Source organism: Monomorium pharaonis, chromosome 8 (assembly GCF_013373865.1).
Source record: "Monomorium pharaonis isolate MP-MQ-018 chromosome 8, ASM1337386v2, whole genome shotgun sequence".
Classification (NCBI taxonomy): Eukaryota; Metazoa; Arthropoda; class Insecta; order Hymenoptera; family Formicidae; genus Monomorium; species Monomorium pharaonis.
The window spans coordinates 14,173,736-14,192,087 of record NC_050474.1 but is presented as its reverse complement, the minus strand read 5'-3'; the positions used below and the strand labels follow the sequence as shown (position 1 = coordinate 14,192,087).

At 33.8% G+C, this 18,352-nt stretch overlaps 1 protein-coding gene across 2 annotated transcripts in view; it reads right to left on the bottom strand.

The window, feature by feature from the left end:
• LOC105836806 (Bardet-Biedl syndrome 4 protein homolog) overlaps positions 1 to 18,352 on the bottom strand; it is a 222,488-nt gene that overhangs the window by 128,038 nt on the left and 76,098 nt on the right. For both annotated transcript variants that reach the window (XM_036291581.1, XM_036291580.1), the window contains exon 4: positions 384 to 478. In XM_036291581.1, the coding sequence (XP_036147474.1) occupies positions 384 to 478 (95 nt within the window). The remainder of the gene's footprint in view (positions 1 to 383; positions 479 to 18,352) is intronic.

Sequence of the window (18,352 nt, the reverse complement as noted above, 5' to 3'; positions counted from 1 at the left end):
AACAAAAAAAAGAAGAAAATAATCGTTATTTAACTTTATTTTAAGACATAGTGAGAATGTGCTTGAAATGTGTAATTACGAGTGAGGCTCAATTGCGCACATAAACGGTCGGACATAGTATCGTGTGTAATCGGTTCCGTGTGCAATCGGGACTGTGTCCAACCGGGTACATGTTCAATCGGGACTGTGTCCGATCGTAAAATACTATTGTATCCGATCATTTATGTGCGCAATCGGGACAGTCCCGTAGTTACTTATTTATACAGAATATCTAATGAAGGTGCATTTTGATGTGTGTGCACGCATTTGTAAATTTATAAAACATTACTAATTATACATAACAATAAAGATGTTTTATTATAAAAAAGTTGCAAGAAACTTGCCGAGGCCATGATATATTTCCCAATCGGGTAAAATGGATATTTTTTCAGCTTCCATATATATATCTACAGCATGTTTGTGACTTCCCATGATTAATCTAAAAATGTGTAATTCAATTAAATTTGTGATCGCATATTTATCTTTATAAATAAAGTAGACGGGAGAAGAAGGTTATGAATTATTTTGTTTCATTTTAATAACTAAACAATTATGTGACACAATTCTTGTCGATATAAGTTTGTCACCCATAGAGTTCTACCAATCATGTTATAAGCACAAGTTTTTCAAATAATGAACAAATTAACAATTTATTGAAAAGGAAAGAAGTATTGCGAGTATTGAATCTGTACAGAGATATGGAATACTACCCACAAAACATAAAAATATACTTAGTACATACATTGCACATACATTTATGTATATTGCATATTCTAGGTATATACTTTCTTGATGTAATACATACAATGAATGTGAAATGAAACCGGGTTAATGTACACAGAAGTTTCATAGTATATACATATGGATATGATATGTACACTGTATGTATGTATTTTCCGTATATGCATTATTACATGTAATATACACTTCTCGCAAAAATTAAAGGAACAAAAAAATTTTCTAAATTTTTTGCCAATTTTCAACAAGCTGTATTTTAGTGAAAAATGGTCGTACAGGAAATGAAAAACCTAGCTTTTGAAGCTTGAAGACTCTAGTTTTAGAATTTTTTGGTTAAAAATTTTTCTGAGCACCGGTAGCCATGCAATTCTTGGATAAAGCACGAAGAAAAAATTTTCAAAATTTTTTACATTTTTTTTTTCGCTCTACGGGCATGAAAAAAATTTTTCGAGCTAAACCAATGCATAGGTCGCATAGCCTGTTCATTCAGCTTCAATTTGCTTTTTTCGGAAGTCAGATACGACTATTTGTCTTCGAGATATCGAATTTTGAATGCAAAAGGACCCTTTTTCACTCAACTGCCGATATCTCTGAAACTACTGGTCGCCTAGCGAGCTGACGAGCGGTTTCGTTTTCTGTAGAAAATTTCCTACAAAAATCTGTCATGGTTGATTGAAAAAAAAATTTTGTCCCACCTGAAACGGTAACGTGAAAAAAGAGCAAAAAAATGCCATTTTTCCCTTTTTTGGTAAATCGACTGTGTCTTCGACAATATTGGGGCAAAAGCTTAGGTTAGAAGAAAATTTTACAGTCTAATGTACCCCAAAGACCCCCCTAAATTTTTAGATCGATCGGTTCAGCGGTTTCCCCGGACCGATTGATTGAAATTTTGAAAAAATTAAGGGAACAAGATTTTGTTCCTTAAATTTGACCTAATCTTTTTAAAATTCAATAATTTCATTTTTTTTTTACTTTTTACTCAATTTTCAGTTTTTTGAAGATTAAGTAACAACAAAAAATCTAAAAAAATTTTTTCAAAAATTTCGAAAATTTTCAAAAATTTTTTTTTGAAAATTTAAAAAAAAATTTGAAAAAAAAATTTTTTTTTTCGTTTTTAAGAAAATCAAACTTTCTGACGAAAATTTTGATTGATGATTGATTTACCGCCGGCATTAGCGTTATCCAAAGCATACCACGTGGAGGTTGCACGGTCGGATTTACGCTTCTTTTGTGCTTACGCACGTGTGTTAATGATTCTTCGAAAAAAATGAGACCCCGTGGTTCGTCAGCTCCACAGTATTTTGCGACTCCAAACTCATTTTCTAAAGTGTGTGTGTGTGTGTGTGTGTGTGTGTGTGTGTGTGTGTGTGTGTGTGTGTGTGTGTGTGTGTGTGTGTGTGTGTGTGTGTGTGTGTGTGTGTAAAGTGTGTGTGTCTCGTGTTCAGTATCGAGTGTTCCCGCCTCTACTCCTAATCACAGCTTGCAATCTTTGTCGCATATTCGAAATGCAATTTCGGATCATCTGTTGAGGGATCTGACGCCAAATTCTTATCAAAGCGTTCTCTAATGCTGCCAAATTATTCAGATTCGGATAATTTTGACGCAATCGGCGGCCCAATATGTCCCAGACGTGCTCTATCGGATTCAGGTCAGGACTCATTGCAGGATGCCTCAACAATGTAATGTTTTTGAATAAAAATTTTTGAAAAAATTTTTTTAGATTTTTTTTTGTTACTCAATCTTCAAAAAACTCAAAATTGAGTAAAAAGTAAAAAAAAATGAAATTATTGAATTTTAAAAAGATTAGGTCAAATTTAAGGAACAAAGTCTTGTTCCCTTAATTTTTTCAAAATTTCAATCAATCGGTCCGGAGAAACCGCTGAACCGATCGATCTAAAAATTTAGGGGGGTCTTTGGGGTACATTAGACTGTAAAATTTTCTTCTAACCTAAGCTTTTGCCCCAATATTGTCGAAGACACAGTCGATTTACCAAAAAAGGGGAAAATGGCATTTTTTTGCTTTTTTTTCACGTTACCGTTTCAGGTGGGACAAAATTTTTTTTTCAATCAACCATGACAGATTTTTGTAGGAAATTTTCTGCAGAAAACGAAACCGCTCGTCAGCTCGCTAGGCGACCAGTAGTTTCAGAGATATCGGCAGTTGAGTGAAAAAGGATCCTTTTGCATTCAAAATTCGATATCTCGAAGACAAATAGTCGTATCTGACTTCCGAAAAAAGCAAATTGAAGCTGAATGAACAGGCTATGCGACCTATGCATTGGTTTAGCTCGAAAAATTTTTTTCATGCCCGTAGAGCGAAAAAAAAATGTAAAAAATTTTGAAAATTTTTTCTTCGTGCTTTATCCAAGAATTGCATGGCTACCGGTGCTCAAAAAAATTTTTAACCAAAAAATTCTAAAACTAGAGTCTTCAAGCTTCAAAAGCTATGTTTTTTTATTTCCTGTACGACCATTTTTCACTAAAATACAGCCTGTTGAAAATTGGCAAAAAATTTAGAAAATTTTTTTGTTCCTTTAATTTTTGCGAGAAGTGTATATATATATACAAATCGGTTATTTTGAGGAAAAAATCTTATATATTCCGATTACTTTGGGGACAAGCGATTACTTTCAGGACCGTCCTCATTATTTTGTATACAAATGGATTACTTTGGGGACTGTCCCTAAAGTAATCATATATACGTAAAGATTACTTTAGGAACTTCTATCTAAAAGGAAAATTATATGAGCTGTTAAACTTTTTTAAGATGTAAAAAAAATTATGATAAATATTTATGAAAATATTTAAAATAAATACTTACACTATTATTATTAAAAAATAGAAATAAAAAATATTTCGAGTTCATATATCATAAATATTTTTCAGTAAATTTTAAAAATATCTTCTATATATTGTTGATAATAATTTTTATATCATCCCTAAATGATTTATGAAAAATAATTATGTAATCTCTAAAAAATATTTTCTAAAAATAAATTTCTAAAATATTTATAAATATTTATGATAATATTCTGTGCTATCTCTGGGATATTATATTATTATATTATTACAATATATACACAAATTATATAATTTTGACGTTAGTGAATCTAGCACCTCCACCACTAAAAAAAAAAAATTGGATCAACCGTACAATTTTTTGCTAATTATCTGCTAATTTTCTACCCTAGTCCCGAATTTTTTGCTCCTACCATTTACAGGAAATTGAGATCAAAAGTGGGGGGGTACTAGCATCACGTGATGCTAGCACCCCCACTAATAAGAAAAAACATAAACAAAAAATATATTAAATATATCAGAATTCTATGTTCATTTTAGGTTTTAAAAAACTGTAAACAAATATCAAAAATATCGAACGGTTATTCAACTACTGGTACTCAGAAACATTATACCGCAACATTATAGAAAATGGTTAAAAACAACAAGCTACCAAGACAATGCCACAGGATATCTTTAAAATTTTCTTTTCAATCAAATACTCGTATAATATACAATTTAAAAATTTATAATTTGCAAAATAATTTTAAAAAGTCTAAAATTCACAAAAATACAAGAGTAAAGTACCATTAAAAAATTATTTGCTACATCGACTATGGTATCAAAATGATCGTCTATTTATCTGCTTTTAAAATATTCATTCTCGAATTTTTTGCTCGACATTTAACTTGTGCAACTCAATTGTTAATCCGCGCACGCAAGAGTAAACTACCTGAAAAAAATTATTTGCTGCGTCGACTGTGATATCAAAATGTTCCTCTACTTTTCTGCTCTTAAAATATCAAGGTCCCAAATTTTTTGCTTAACATATAAATTGTGCAACTCAATTGTCATTCCGAGTACACAACAGTAAACTACATTTAAAAAATTATTTGCTGCATCGACTATGGTATCAAAATGTTCTTCTATTTATGTGCTTTCAAAATATCAAGTCTTGAATTTTTTGCTCAACATTCAACTTGTGTAACTCAATTGTTAAGGTGAGGGTTCTGACGCGCACGCAAGAGTAAACTACCTTAAAAAAATTATTTGCTGTATCGACTGTAGTACCAAAATGTTCCTCTATTTTTTTGCTCTTAAAATATTAAGGTCGCAAATTTTTTGCTCAACATATAAATTGTGCAACTCAATTGTTATTACGGGCACGCAAGAGTAAACTACATTTAAAAAATTGCTGCATCGACTATGGTATCAAAATGTTTCCCTATTTTTTTGCTCTTAAAATATCAAGGTCCCGAATTTTTTGCTCAACACATAACTTGTGCAACTCAATTGTTAATCTGCGCACGCAAGAGTAAACTACCATAAAAAAATTATTTGCTGCATCGACTGTGCTATCAAAATGTTCATCTATTTATGTGCTTTTAAAATATCAAGTCCCGAATTTTTTGCTCAACATTCAACTTGTGTAACTCAATTGTTAAGTCAGGTGTGTTGACGCGCACGCAAGAGTAAACTACCTTAAAAGAATTTGCCGCATCGACTGTGGTATCAAAATGTTCCTCTACTTTTCTGCTCTTAAAATATTGAAGTCCCGAATTTTTTACTCAACATATGACTTGTGCAACACAATTGTTATTTCGCGCACGCAAGAGTAAACTACCTTAAGAAAATTATTTGCTGCATCGACTGTGATATCAAAATATTCCCCTATTTCTCTGCTCTTAAAATATTAAGGTCCCGAATTTGTTGCTTAACATATAACTTGTGCAACTTAATTGTTATTCCGCGCACGCAAGAGTAAACTACATTAAAAAAATTATTTGCTGCATCGATTGTGGTATCAAAATGTTCCTCTATTTACAACGGCGTGATAAGAAGACGAAAATATCAAAAAAGGGCCAACACATAGACATTTAACCGATAAAAAAAAAGAAAACCAATATATCTTTCGCTCATTAAAATATTTGTAAAGCTCACAAACACTATTTGTGCTTATTCAACATTTGTTGAATACTCAACATAAATAATAAACATAAAATAATTTAAAAAAAAATAAAATGTAGTTCTAATATAGTTTTAAATATAGCAAAAAATTCGGAACTAGATATATTGAAAGCAGATAAATAGACGAACATTTCGATACCACAGTCGATGCAACAAATAATTTTTTTAAGGTAGTTTACTCTTGCGTACGCGTCAGAACCCTTACCTTAACAATTGAGTTACACAAGTTGAATGTTGAGCAAAAAATTCAAGACTTGATATTTTGAAAGCACATAAATAGATGAACATTTTGATACCATAGTTTAAGAGCAGAAAAGTAGAGGAACATTTTGATACCACAGTCGATGCAGCAAATAATTTTTTAAATGTAGTTTACTGTTGTGTACTCGGAATGACAATTGAGTTGCACAATTTATATGTTAAGCAAAAAATTTGGGACCTTGATATTTTAAGAGCAGAAAAGCAGAGAAACATTTGGATACCACAGTCGACGCAGCAAATAATTTTTTTAAGGTAGTTTACTCTTGCGTGTGCGGATTAACAATTGAGTTGCACAAGTTAAATGTCGAGCAAAAAATTCGAGACCTGAATATTTTAAAAGCAGATAAATAGACGATCATTTTGATACCATAGTCGATGTAGCAAATAATTTTTTAATGGTACTTTATTCTTGTATTTTTGTGAATTTTAGACTTTTTAAATTTATTTTGCAAATTATAAATTTTTAAATTGTATATTATACGAGTATTTGATTGAAGAAAAACTTTTAAAGTTGTTCTGGTATGGTATTGTCCTGGTAGCTTGTTGTTTTTAACCATTTTCTCCTATAATGGTGCGGTATAATGTTTCTGAATATCGGTACTCGGATAACCGATATTTTTTATATTTGTTTACAGTTTCTTAAAGCCTAAAATGAGCAAAAAATTCTGATATATTTGATTTTTTGTTTATGTTTTTTTTTATTAGTGGGGGTCTTCGCGTCACGCGAAGCTAGCACCTCCACTTTTGATCTTAGTTTCCTGCAAACGGGTAACAGCAAAAAATTCGCGACTAGGACAGAAAATTAGCAGATAATTAGCAGAAAATTATACGGTAAGTCCGAATTTCTTTTTAGTGGTGGGGGTGCTAGGTTTACTGACGTAATTTTGTTTATAATGTAAATATTTTATTTTAATTAAAGAGAAACCAGTTATTTTCAAATGTTAACAATATTCGTTTTCCTGTAATATTAAAAGAAAAATCTGTATCTTCGAAAGAATTGGTTTTATAAAATTAATTGACGTTAATCATATATGTAAAGTAAATTCTGTATCGATGCGGAAAAATCAGTGCGGAATGAAATCAACAGAATGAACGTAACAAAGATCGAATTAATCACGAGCATTTCGCCCGTATTACGCATTTTGGGGACAATTAAATATATATAGCTAAGTAAAAGGTAAATTAATTTGGTATTTACAACGTATTTGTTTAAGATTACGTTGAAAATACCAAATTAATTTACCTTTTACACAGCTGTATATTTTTAATTGTCCCCGAAATAATTATATTTACAATAATTTCATTTACAAATTGTCCACACGAAATAGTTGTTATATATAAATTTAATAATATAAATATACATAATATAATATACAGAATATTATTATATTTAAGGACAATTATTTTTATTTATCTATTATTATATATAAATATAAATATACAGAAACGATCGAATATGTCATAAACAATGCATTCTAGAAAAAAAGGTTTTAAATAAAATTTGTCAGACTTAAAAAGACACATTTAATGCAATAATTTCAGGCAGTATGAGTTTTACTGTAGGTAATATGCATTACATAATAGTCAACGATTTAATTTTCTTAAATAAAACTCTTTTAAAAATCAATTTATCATAATTTGAAGACATACAACTAAAAAGTCATTAATAAAAAAATTTATTGTAGTTTATTATAGTGTTTTGAAAAGCTGTTAAAATAAGCTGTAAGAATAAGTAATAGAAAACAGGAATTCTTAGTTTAAAAAATAAAATTGATATTTTTATCTGATCTTAACAATGTCATTCGCGATTAAACTTATATTATTAATAAATGCATTTTGTAAAGCCATTTAATTTTTATTTAAAAACTTTTTTTTAATGAATTATTTATAAGATTTGTTCTAGACTTTTTAAAAACTTTATAAGAAAAAAATATAATCATTTACAGAAATAATACTACATTCATATAATAAAATAATTTTAAAGTTTATTGAATATTTTGATATAAGCATAGTTTTTATTCCACAAACCGATGAGATTTTATATATTTTAATTCTATATTTACAAGTTATACATAATGATTATTTAGAGGACAATTTATAAACATAGTGATTATTTTGAGGACAACTAAATATAGGCATACATACATATAATTAATATATAGAAAATGGATTAGTGTATAGAAATGGACATTATTATATATATTTATGTACAGTAAGATAATAATTATTATATTAATTATATTAAAGTATTACATTAATTATATATTAATTATGCTATATTAATTATATTAAGCAATATATTATCCTATTTCGTGTGAACAATTTGTAAATAAAATTATTGTAAATATAATAATGACCATTTCCATACATTAATCCATTTTCTATATATTAATTACTTTTGAGATCATTTTCCGGGGGAGAAAGCGATACATATGTCAGATATATTCTCCTTCCCGTCACGAACAGTGGACACAGATACAGATTTTCGAAGACGCATGACGCCCGGAGATCGAACCGAAAAAAAAGACCAACGGACAGTAATTGAAGAAAGGCACAGTGACGGTGACAGAATTAAATATGCTGACGAAATTAAAAACCGCGTAAAACTATATTACCGTTGCACTTGCAAGGGACTCTTCACGTGGAGTTGCACAAGAATAGCAAAATAAATAAAACGCTACGCCGTGCAAAATCGAAAACTTCATGCAGGGATGTATTTAAAAAAAAAAGAAAGATTGTAGCTGGTAAAATCCATATAGAAGATCGTGATCAAGACTGACGTAATCAGCATCAGTCATCGATAGCATGTGTTACAAGAATACATTCAACAAGCAAAAGAGTATTGCGGAAAGACGACAGAGAATACCCAAAAGATGTGCCAAAATACATTAAGAATATTACACAAGGAAAACAAAGTCGCATGGCGACAACGGTACGAACACCTCAGGAGCAACTGGAGACTAATAAACGCCATTGGCACTACAAGCAAAACTCTATCGGGATCATGGACGTCGAAGATGCAAGAAGAACAGATGAAAATGCTGCAAAATTCCAGAGAGTAAACAACGATGTCATAAAAAATAAACTGAAAATAATAAACAGCACCATAGGACACTTGAAATCACTTGAGCAAACACTAAGTTATAGTGAAAATCTACAGGAGTGGTTCACTTGGACACAGTGCAGATAAACACATTACAAATGGACACGATTTATTTGGACACAGGAATTTTGTACATTGTAAAGTTGTACACCGCAAAGTTGTACACCGTAAAGTTGTACACCGTACATTTCTATACCCTTCTGTTTAGGGCACCCCTATCAACGGTGTGTGTGTGTGTGTGTGTGTGTGTGTGTGTGTGTGTGTGTGTGTGTGCGTGCGTGCGTGCGTGTGTGTGTGTGGGGTCACGGTTACTGTGTAGAAATGTACAGTGTACAACTTTACGGTGTAGAAATGTACGATGTACATTATTTTGTATTCATTTGCAACGTGTCCATTTGCACTGTGTCCAATTGTACTGTGCCCAAGTAAAGGTCACTCAAAATTCTGCTGGCTAACATCTCGGGTCAAATTTGGCAAAAGCAAGCCGACATTCTACTACTGGAAGAAATCAACGAATATTTAACCCTTATTAATGCCCATAATAATGGACTTAACCACCGACATGGAAGACGTCATCGAACATCTCACACACACGCAAGATGCAACGATCATGACACATTTACTATCTGTCGAACAAATAATCAAAGAGTTGGGCAAGGCTACCCTACAAATGGCAAAAGAAAAACACTTTCCTTTCAAGGTAGAGTTCGAGAATTGGCGGACTATTCTAAAATACATAAAAACAAGCGCATACTTCAACAGCCCTTTTGTGTATACGATTCTAAAATTTCCAATGATTAGCCAGAGTACGAAATCATCAATGTTATACCGCTGCTTACATACGATTATGGCAACGTATTCACAATAGCAAAAATTGCACATCCAACACTTGGTATCGATAAAGAAAACTACCATTACCTCGTGTTGACGAATGCGAGCTAAGCACATGTGTACGAGAACGTGATATCTACACGTGCGACCAAGGTTAACCTATATATCGCGTGCAGAAAAACGCATCTTGCAAAATGCAGACGTACAAAGAAATGCACGACAAGAACTGCGAAACCCGACATCTCGTAACGAATGAAACAATTTGAACGCTAGCAGAACCAAGGGCCTAGCTGTTTTTTACTGCAAAGGAACAGGACATAACAATAACTTGCGCAGATCAAGACAAAAGAAAATACACCCTAAATCAATCGGGGAAATTAACATTAAACACTGGATGTTTCTTAACTACAGAATTCGTCACGTTACGGGCCGCAGGACAAGATGCAACACAACAGATCATAGGACACGTGCAAAACTACAATCTTTCGCGACTCCGCGAAGAAGATAAGATTAAAATAAAACCCGTACCGGTAGTTAAGAAAGGTAATAAAAGATCCCAATAAACTAATAGAATTTGGTTAAAGTCTGGATGAAATAACGTCTCACGTTATTTCGTCAACCTAATAGAAACCTTTGCGTACCCGACCGGATCAGAAACGGTAATAACCGTAGTAATTATCATTATTGTAATCGTAGTCTATAAACGTAGAAAAACAAAGGAGGATATTAAAATCAGGCCGATTTTTGCCCTCGAAGGTGTAAATAAAAAGAGTAACGTTTTTTTTTTATAGATTTTAACCTCCTGAATACCATAAAATTATTGAAATATTGGTGGGCCTTAGGGGAACACCTTGAAAATTGAGCAAATACATGGTTTATTTATAGAAATTCGGATGATGTATGGAATCACTATAAAATGTATCCGTTTGGAGTGAGTCCCAGATGCGCACAGTAATAAACGGACACAGCAGACTGAGTGAAACGGACACAGACCAAATGCGCACAGATCAAATGCGCACGGACCAAATGCGCACAGACTAAATGCGCACGGACCAAATGCGCACAATCGCAAACCCATGTGGTGCAGAGAATATTTTGCACACACACACACACACACACGGGTAGGTGCAAGGGGGGGCTTCGCCCCCCCTCCTGCACCCACCCCGTCGGTAGAGGTGCCCGAAAAGTCGCAAACCATGTGGTAAGTCTGTTGGTTACTGTGTCCGTTTGGTCCGTGAGCATTTGGTCCGTGCGCATTTGGTCTGTGCGCATGTGGTCTGTGTCCGTTTCACTCAGCCTGCTGTGTCCGTTTATTACTGTGCGCATCTAAGACGTTCCTTCTGTTTAAATTTTTTATGGGATGGAGAAAAGAGAAGAAGGAAAAAATGTGTAACTATACTAATTTCAACGAGAGACGCCGCTCGGAGTAGATGAGTTTTCGTCCGGTTCCTGCAGAGGTAACCCCCATCACACCGTTTTACGACCTGCGCTTAATATTGTCCTCCCACGCACACAAAACATATCTTTTCGTACTTTTCTCCCCTTGCAACACCAAAACAACTTACACTGATGCATTTTATAGTGACTCGATACATCATCCAAATTTCTAGAAATATGCCATGCATTTGTTTAATCTTCAAGGTGTTCCCCAAGATCCACGAATTTTTTACTAATTTTATCGTATTCAGGAGGTTAAAATCTATAAAAAACATTACTCCTTTTACTTACATCTTCGGGGACAAAAATTGGCCCTTTTTTAACATCCTCTTTTGTAAATAACCCGATATACGACGTGAAATAACTACAAGCGAAAATTAAATATATATGCGAAAGCTCAGTCTCCTCACTTTCTTTTTATCAGGAGAGAGGAATATTGTGAGTGACACATTCACAGATAAAAGGTGTCAGTAGCGCGATGACGTTTAGCAGCATTAGCATCGAACGCATTGCGCGAGATCCCGCACAGTTTGCCCGAAAATTAACAAAACGTTTCTTAAACAGCACTTGCTGCTTAAGCAGAATTTTGGATCACTGACCGAATTACACATTGCCCAGTGGGCCAAAAGACCTGAAAAAGTGACAAAAATTCAAGATTTCGTCGGAGTTTTTTGAAACTTGGTATGTGACAATTTTCGAGGTCGTTGATAACAAATCTGACACCAAAAATTTAAAATTCAAAATAGCGAATCCAATATGCCGTTATATATTAATTTTGATTGGATTTATATGAAATTTGGTATGTGACAGTTTTCGAGGTCATTAATAACGAATCTGACATCAAAATTCAAAATTCAAAATGGCTAATTTAATATGGCTGTCAATATCTATTATTTTTACTATTGAAACAAATCTTGGTATTTGAGGGTTTTTGATCATTGATAACGAATCTGACACAAAAAGTTTTAAATTTAAACTGACAGTTCCAATACAATGTTTATGAAATTTTTAAAAATGAGCTTTTCTAATTGAAACGCCTGCAGTTTACCTATAAATTTTATAGGTAAACTGCAGGCGTTTCAATTAAAAAAGCTCATTTTAAAAAATTTCATAAACATTACTGTGAGTCCCCTTGCCTCTCACTACTCGGGGTACTTTATTAGAGTGAATCCCCTTGCCTTTTACTACTTGGGGTGCTTTATTAGAGTGAGTCCTCTTGCCTCTCACTACTCGGGGTGCTTTATTACTATGAGTCTCCTTGCCTCTCGATTTGATGTTTTAACAGTGATTATCCTGCTTATCTTAGTTGAATTCACTGTTTTTTAAACCTCCTCTTCCAATTTCTCGTCTGACAATTCTACATCATCTAACAGCATACTTTGCGAAATTTCTGTGTCATCTTCATCCACAATTTCGACCTCTAGGTCTGCTGCAAAACTGCTTGTTGTCTCTTTCTCCGAAATTGCAAGCAAATCCAATACCATGTATCCATTACCCTATAGAATAAGTCTTTCAGTGTATCCTTACGACTGGTCTTTTTACTGTGAAACAGCCGAAAATTTTTATAATCTTTATTATGAGCTTTACTAGCTTCTTCGCCAAGCATTCCCACAGGAAGAATACTTGTACGTAATATATCAGCACCGAGTATAAGAATTTTGTGGACTGTTGAGGGCATGAGATACCATGGATAATTTGTTACATAAATCTCCGCAAGACGAAAGCATCGAAAGAGTCGATGGGCATATGGCAACTCAAAGCGATTAAGATGGTTTGTATATTGTTCAGCAATCCAGAATGAAGGCCTAAACATTCAGCAAGGAGAGTTAGATTTTTGAACACTCTTCTAGCTGTATTACCATCATTCGTAGTTCTAGACCCCCCTGGTTTCGGTCTGTTAACTATCAACTCTAGCCTTTCCCAAAGAATTGCTTGAATTGCTTTTTTCTATCAATAAACGCGATTTTCAGTTTATCATCTCTAACTTGCCACACTTTTATATTGATTCTATATGAAATATGCAGACAGCATTCCAATAACCAAATCCATGCATGTAAGGGACTTATTCCATGTACCAGTGACTTGGAATCTGGTAGAAACGCTTCTTTTATTTTATTAGACAGGTCATTGAACTGCCTAGGCGTTGCATGACAAATTGGTCATACTTGCATGAACTTGATATTAGTAATTGCATTCAGGGTTGTCAGAATTGAAAAGCTAAAATGTAGGATTCGGACTTAAAAATGTACTAGGTTGTACTAAATTCAAACAAATTTTTAATATAATTGTAAAAAAATATAAATACGTGTTTAAATAGGATTTATTTTTAACAAAATGTTATGGACTGTGTCAACTACAATTTGAAGGTTGAAAAATTTATATAAGATTTATGATTTCTGCATACAAAATATGGAATCGCTGGTACAGCGCGGCAAGAAGCGATGCGATGACTAATAAACATACAGCTTCTAAGGAGAAACAATGAAAGCTTTTCAGTAAGAGAATCGATACAGCAGTAATTCTGTCTTTGTTTCTAACTAAATATATCATATACAAAAACATAATACTGTTGTCGTTTTTGTGCCATTTGCTGGAAAGCTCTAATGTATTGGATATTGCGAAAAAATTAATCAAAGATCACAGTAAATGTAAAAAGAATCGAACATGATTGGTTAATTTCCTATGACTGAAGGTTATTATAGATTTACCTAAAGATTAGACAGTGACTAGTCGATTGTAACAGATTAGAATTAAGTAAAGCTTAATATCTAATACAAGATACAAATTTCTGTAAATGTACTGGAAAAAAAGAAAAATGTACTAGCGTATAAAAAATGCAAAAATGTACTAGAAAAGTACAATTGTACTAATTCTGGCAACTCTGATTGCATTAAGAACTTTGCCATCAATTAATGTGAAAAATACGGCATAGTGAATTCGTATACGATAATTTTCATCTATAGAAACATTGAACATTTGTAAATTGTCTATTTGCTCGTCAATATTTTTTTTCTCCCTAATAATTATCTCCACTAATTCTTTCACATATTGAAGTTTGATCGGACGGCAAAATCTAGCGGATTGCGATGCTCTATTTGTCCATAAAATCGTGTTTTCTTTATTTATTAATCGAAGCGGAATGAGAACTATAGCGAGTAAATCGCTATCTTGAATGACTTCATGAACATCTGTATAATTGTTTATAGACTGAATGGCCAGTACTTCTGTCTAATCCTGAAGAACACAAAAGCACGACATCCATTACAGTACAATTCATTTTTTATAAATGGCTTCTAGTATGACCTCTTTTTGTAATATCACTAGCCGTTCTGAAGTATGATCCAATAAAGATTGAATCAAAACTTCAGCTTCAGTTTCTTGAATGGATATAACTTCTTTCGGCGGTCTGCATTCAGCCTTTAATGTTCTTAGCTCATTATAAAGCGGCCAAATATCAGCTCTACAGGCTTTCAATTCTAAGCGCATGTTTGTATATACGTTCTTCGATAGAGAGTTGTCAAATAAGAATACCAAAGCTTGTTCTGCGGTTCTCTTAATAACTAATTTTGAATCTAATAATTTCCGAATTTTGGTCGGCGTTTCTGGATTGTTTGTGAATTTGCCAAATATAGTACATAAATCATTTACGCCAGAACGTCTGGCTGCATATTAACATGACATTAAATATCTTTTGTGGGTCATGTTGCACGCTAGTACTAATAATTGCAGCTTTTTTACGTTTGAACCGTTCGGAATTTTCATTGAAAGGAAGAAAAGGACGACCTGGACCCGGAGTTACAGTAGATTTCTTACTATCAACAATTATTTGATCAGGAATTTTAAATTCAGAATCAAGCCAAGAGTAATTTTTTGACTCGAAATAATCTATTTTTCTATATGCAGCTTTAAATTTACTATTATGCTTAGATCGTAGAGTAAACAGTGCTTTTCGCAAGCAATTCATAGCATCAGAAGTAATATTTTTTTCGCAGACGTTTAATTTTTTTTAAATATAATTAATAGCAAGAGTCAGGTTGCTATCACCAACAATGTGTTCCAATATTTCCCGCTTCATAAACAGTACCATAAAGCATAAGACAAATTTTTCAGAAGCAATACACAAAAAGATTTTTTTATTTAATAAATTTTATTGAAATAAACTTAAATATAATGCTTTAAATAATCATACTGTTGTGGGCAGGCTAGGGAAGAATTAAACCAAAGTCAAAGATGGGTCAAAACTCAAGCCGCATGACTTTATATGCTCTAGGTGCTGAATCTTGTTTACGAGTTATTAGTGGTCCCGCTAGACACATAGCGGTTGTAGGCCGCATGAATGGGAATCTGAGGGAGTATGCATAATAAGAAGAATAAGGAATAGTTCAATATGTTGAATGAAACGTTCTTTGAACGCTTTATGTGTTGTTCTTTTTAATATATTGAACTGTTCCTTATTCCCTGTTTTTCATTCCTTATTCCTCTCATTATGCATGCTCCCGAAATGTAACTTATTTGCATTTATACATGGAAAATTACAGTATTCGCAAAATATCGCCGGTTGAGTTTAAAGTATAGACATTATAAAGATCCTGACACCTTGATTTTTTTATTAGAAGGTGGAGTTTAAGGGAGCTGGGCAACAGCGACTTGTAAAAATTGAACATAATAAAAATAATTTCACAAAAAATTATAATACTCAAGTCAGATTAACTTACTGAGATCATCACTACTTTTTTCGAATTCAAATAGTCGTAATACTGATATATACGGAAGAAACGAGTCTTTTAAATAATTATTTATAATTAATTTTCAACATTTATAACAAATGATCAAGAAAAGAAAATAACGCTCCGCTTCAAATTAAAAGTGCTATCAAAAGGTCGACAAAAAAATGTTAAAAATTGTATCATGGAAACTTCAAAGTATCTGTAACATTAAGATATAATTTATTTCACAAAATTTTGAAATTGGTTTTTGGCCAGTTTTTTAGGTCTCCTGGCCCACTGTGCATTGGAGTAATCCTCCCCCTCCTCGATCAGATAACCGAAATTGACTAGTATATAAACCACTAAAAGAAAGCGAAGGACGGGTCAGTTAGAAGCATAAACACGGCACTCTGCTTTGCGGGGTCGTGTATCTCCAACGCGAAACACTAAACTCCGAGTGGACGTACCGATCCACCGCCAGTACTAGATCGCGACACTCTGCCCTGCGGGGTTACGATCCAGCGCCACAGATTCCGAACTACGGTCCGCTAACTAAATATTGTAAACAAAGGACAATAAATTGTAAATTCAAATAAAACGTGGTGTGAGAGACCCCGATCCGGATCTTTGGCAGCGAATCCGTTAGTACTCCAAAAATTACGGGGTACAACAACACAAAAAATTCAATTTTTTTAAGCATTTATTTTTACGTCCATTTGTGGATTTTCTTAAAGAGCCTACCAGAATACACATGTAAAATCTACCCCTGCAGATATCAGGTTCAAATTTATGTCCCATTTTGTAACCGTGAATGCTGTGTTGTGATTGGCTACCGATAGTCGCGGAATTCAGGGTTCGGGCGGCGGGTTGGTTGAGTGATGAGACAGGTGTACAAGCTTAATTCTAGTTTATTATAGAATAATCAATGATAAGTAACAGGTAATAGACCCTATGCAAATATTATACAATGCCCTATGCTAATATGTACAGTAGTTCCTTGTGCTGCGAGACGAGAATCGTGTGTTGGTGCAATGCGCATGCGTTTACGTGTTGTCGGTGGCGGTGTGACACTCACATTGGTTACAGCGGTGTGCACGATGCTTGCGTCGGTCGAGCGGTACTCGGATTGGCGATAGCGGTAAGCGCGGCGTTAGGATTGGTCGCTGCGGTACGACGAACGTTAAAAATGTACACCGTACATTTTTACACTATAAATTTATGCACCGCAAAGTTGTATACCGCACATTGCAAACAAAGTAAAGTTTATATACGTTTGCAGATTTCCAATACAATGTACATACATGGAGTAGCAATTTGGACGAGGTGAGTAGGGGAAGTGAGGGAGAAGACCCCTTTGCACCCCCCCCCCGCGCGCGCGCGCGCGCGCGTGTGTGTGTGTGTGTGTGTATGTGTGCGTGCGTGCGCGCGCGCGTGCACACGAAGCATTCTCTGCATCACATGGGTTGCGACTTTCCAGGCAAAACGAGATGTTCGTAAAAATACGTAGACATTAAAAATTCGCGCATTTTACAACTTTATGGTGTAGAAATGCACGGTGTACAACTTCACGGTGTAGAAATGTACGGTGTACAACTTTCTGTTGTACAACTTTGCGGTGTATAACTTTACGGTGTACAATTTTGCAATGTACAACTTTGCAATGTACAACTTTACGGTGTACAACTTTACGATGTAGAAATGTACGTTGTACAACTTTACGGTGCACAACTTTACGATATAGAAATGTACGATGTACATTTCTTACGGATGTAAGTTTATTGGAAAAGGACGGAGATTATCTCCTTAACCTAATACTTACGAAATTCTTATCTATCACCCTTTATGGTAATGAAAGGTGCCGGGTAACTCGTGTATCTAATTATTAGATTCTAATACATTGGGTTGGGATTATTTTCTGGTAGCCCGTGTCCAAAATTTATGTACTGTGTGTCTAAAAGTTACTGTGTCCAAATGAACCGTATCCATCTGAACCGTGTACATCTATTTGCAACGTGTCCATCTGCACTGTGTTCAATTGTACTGTGTCCAAGTGAAGGCCACTCAATCCTGGGACGAAACAAGTCATTACATTGATGATTCCTTTCCCTAAATTGCTATAGGAAAAAAATATGTGGATGAAAACATGATAAAAAGCTCCCATCATCTTAATAACAAACTACGGGCTACCAGAAAATAATCCCAACCCAATATATTAGATACACGAGTTACCCGGCACCTTTCATTACCATAGAGGGTGCTAGGAATCTCCATT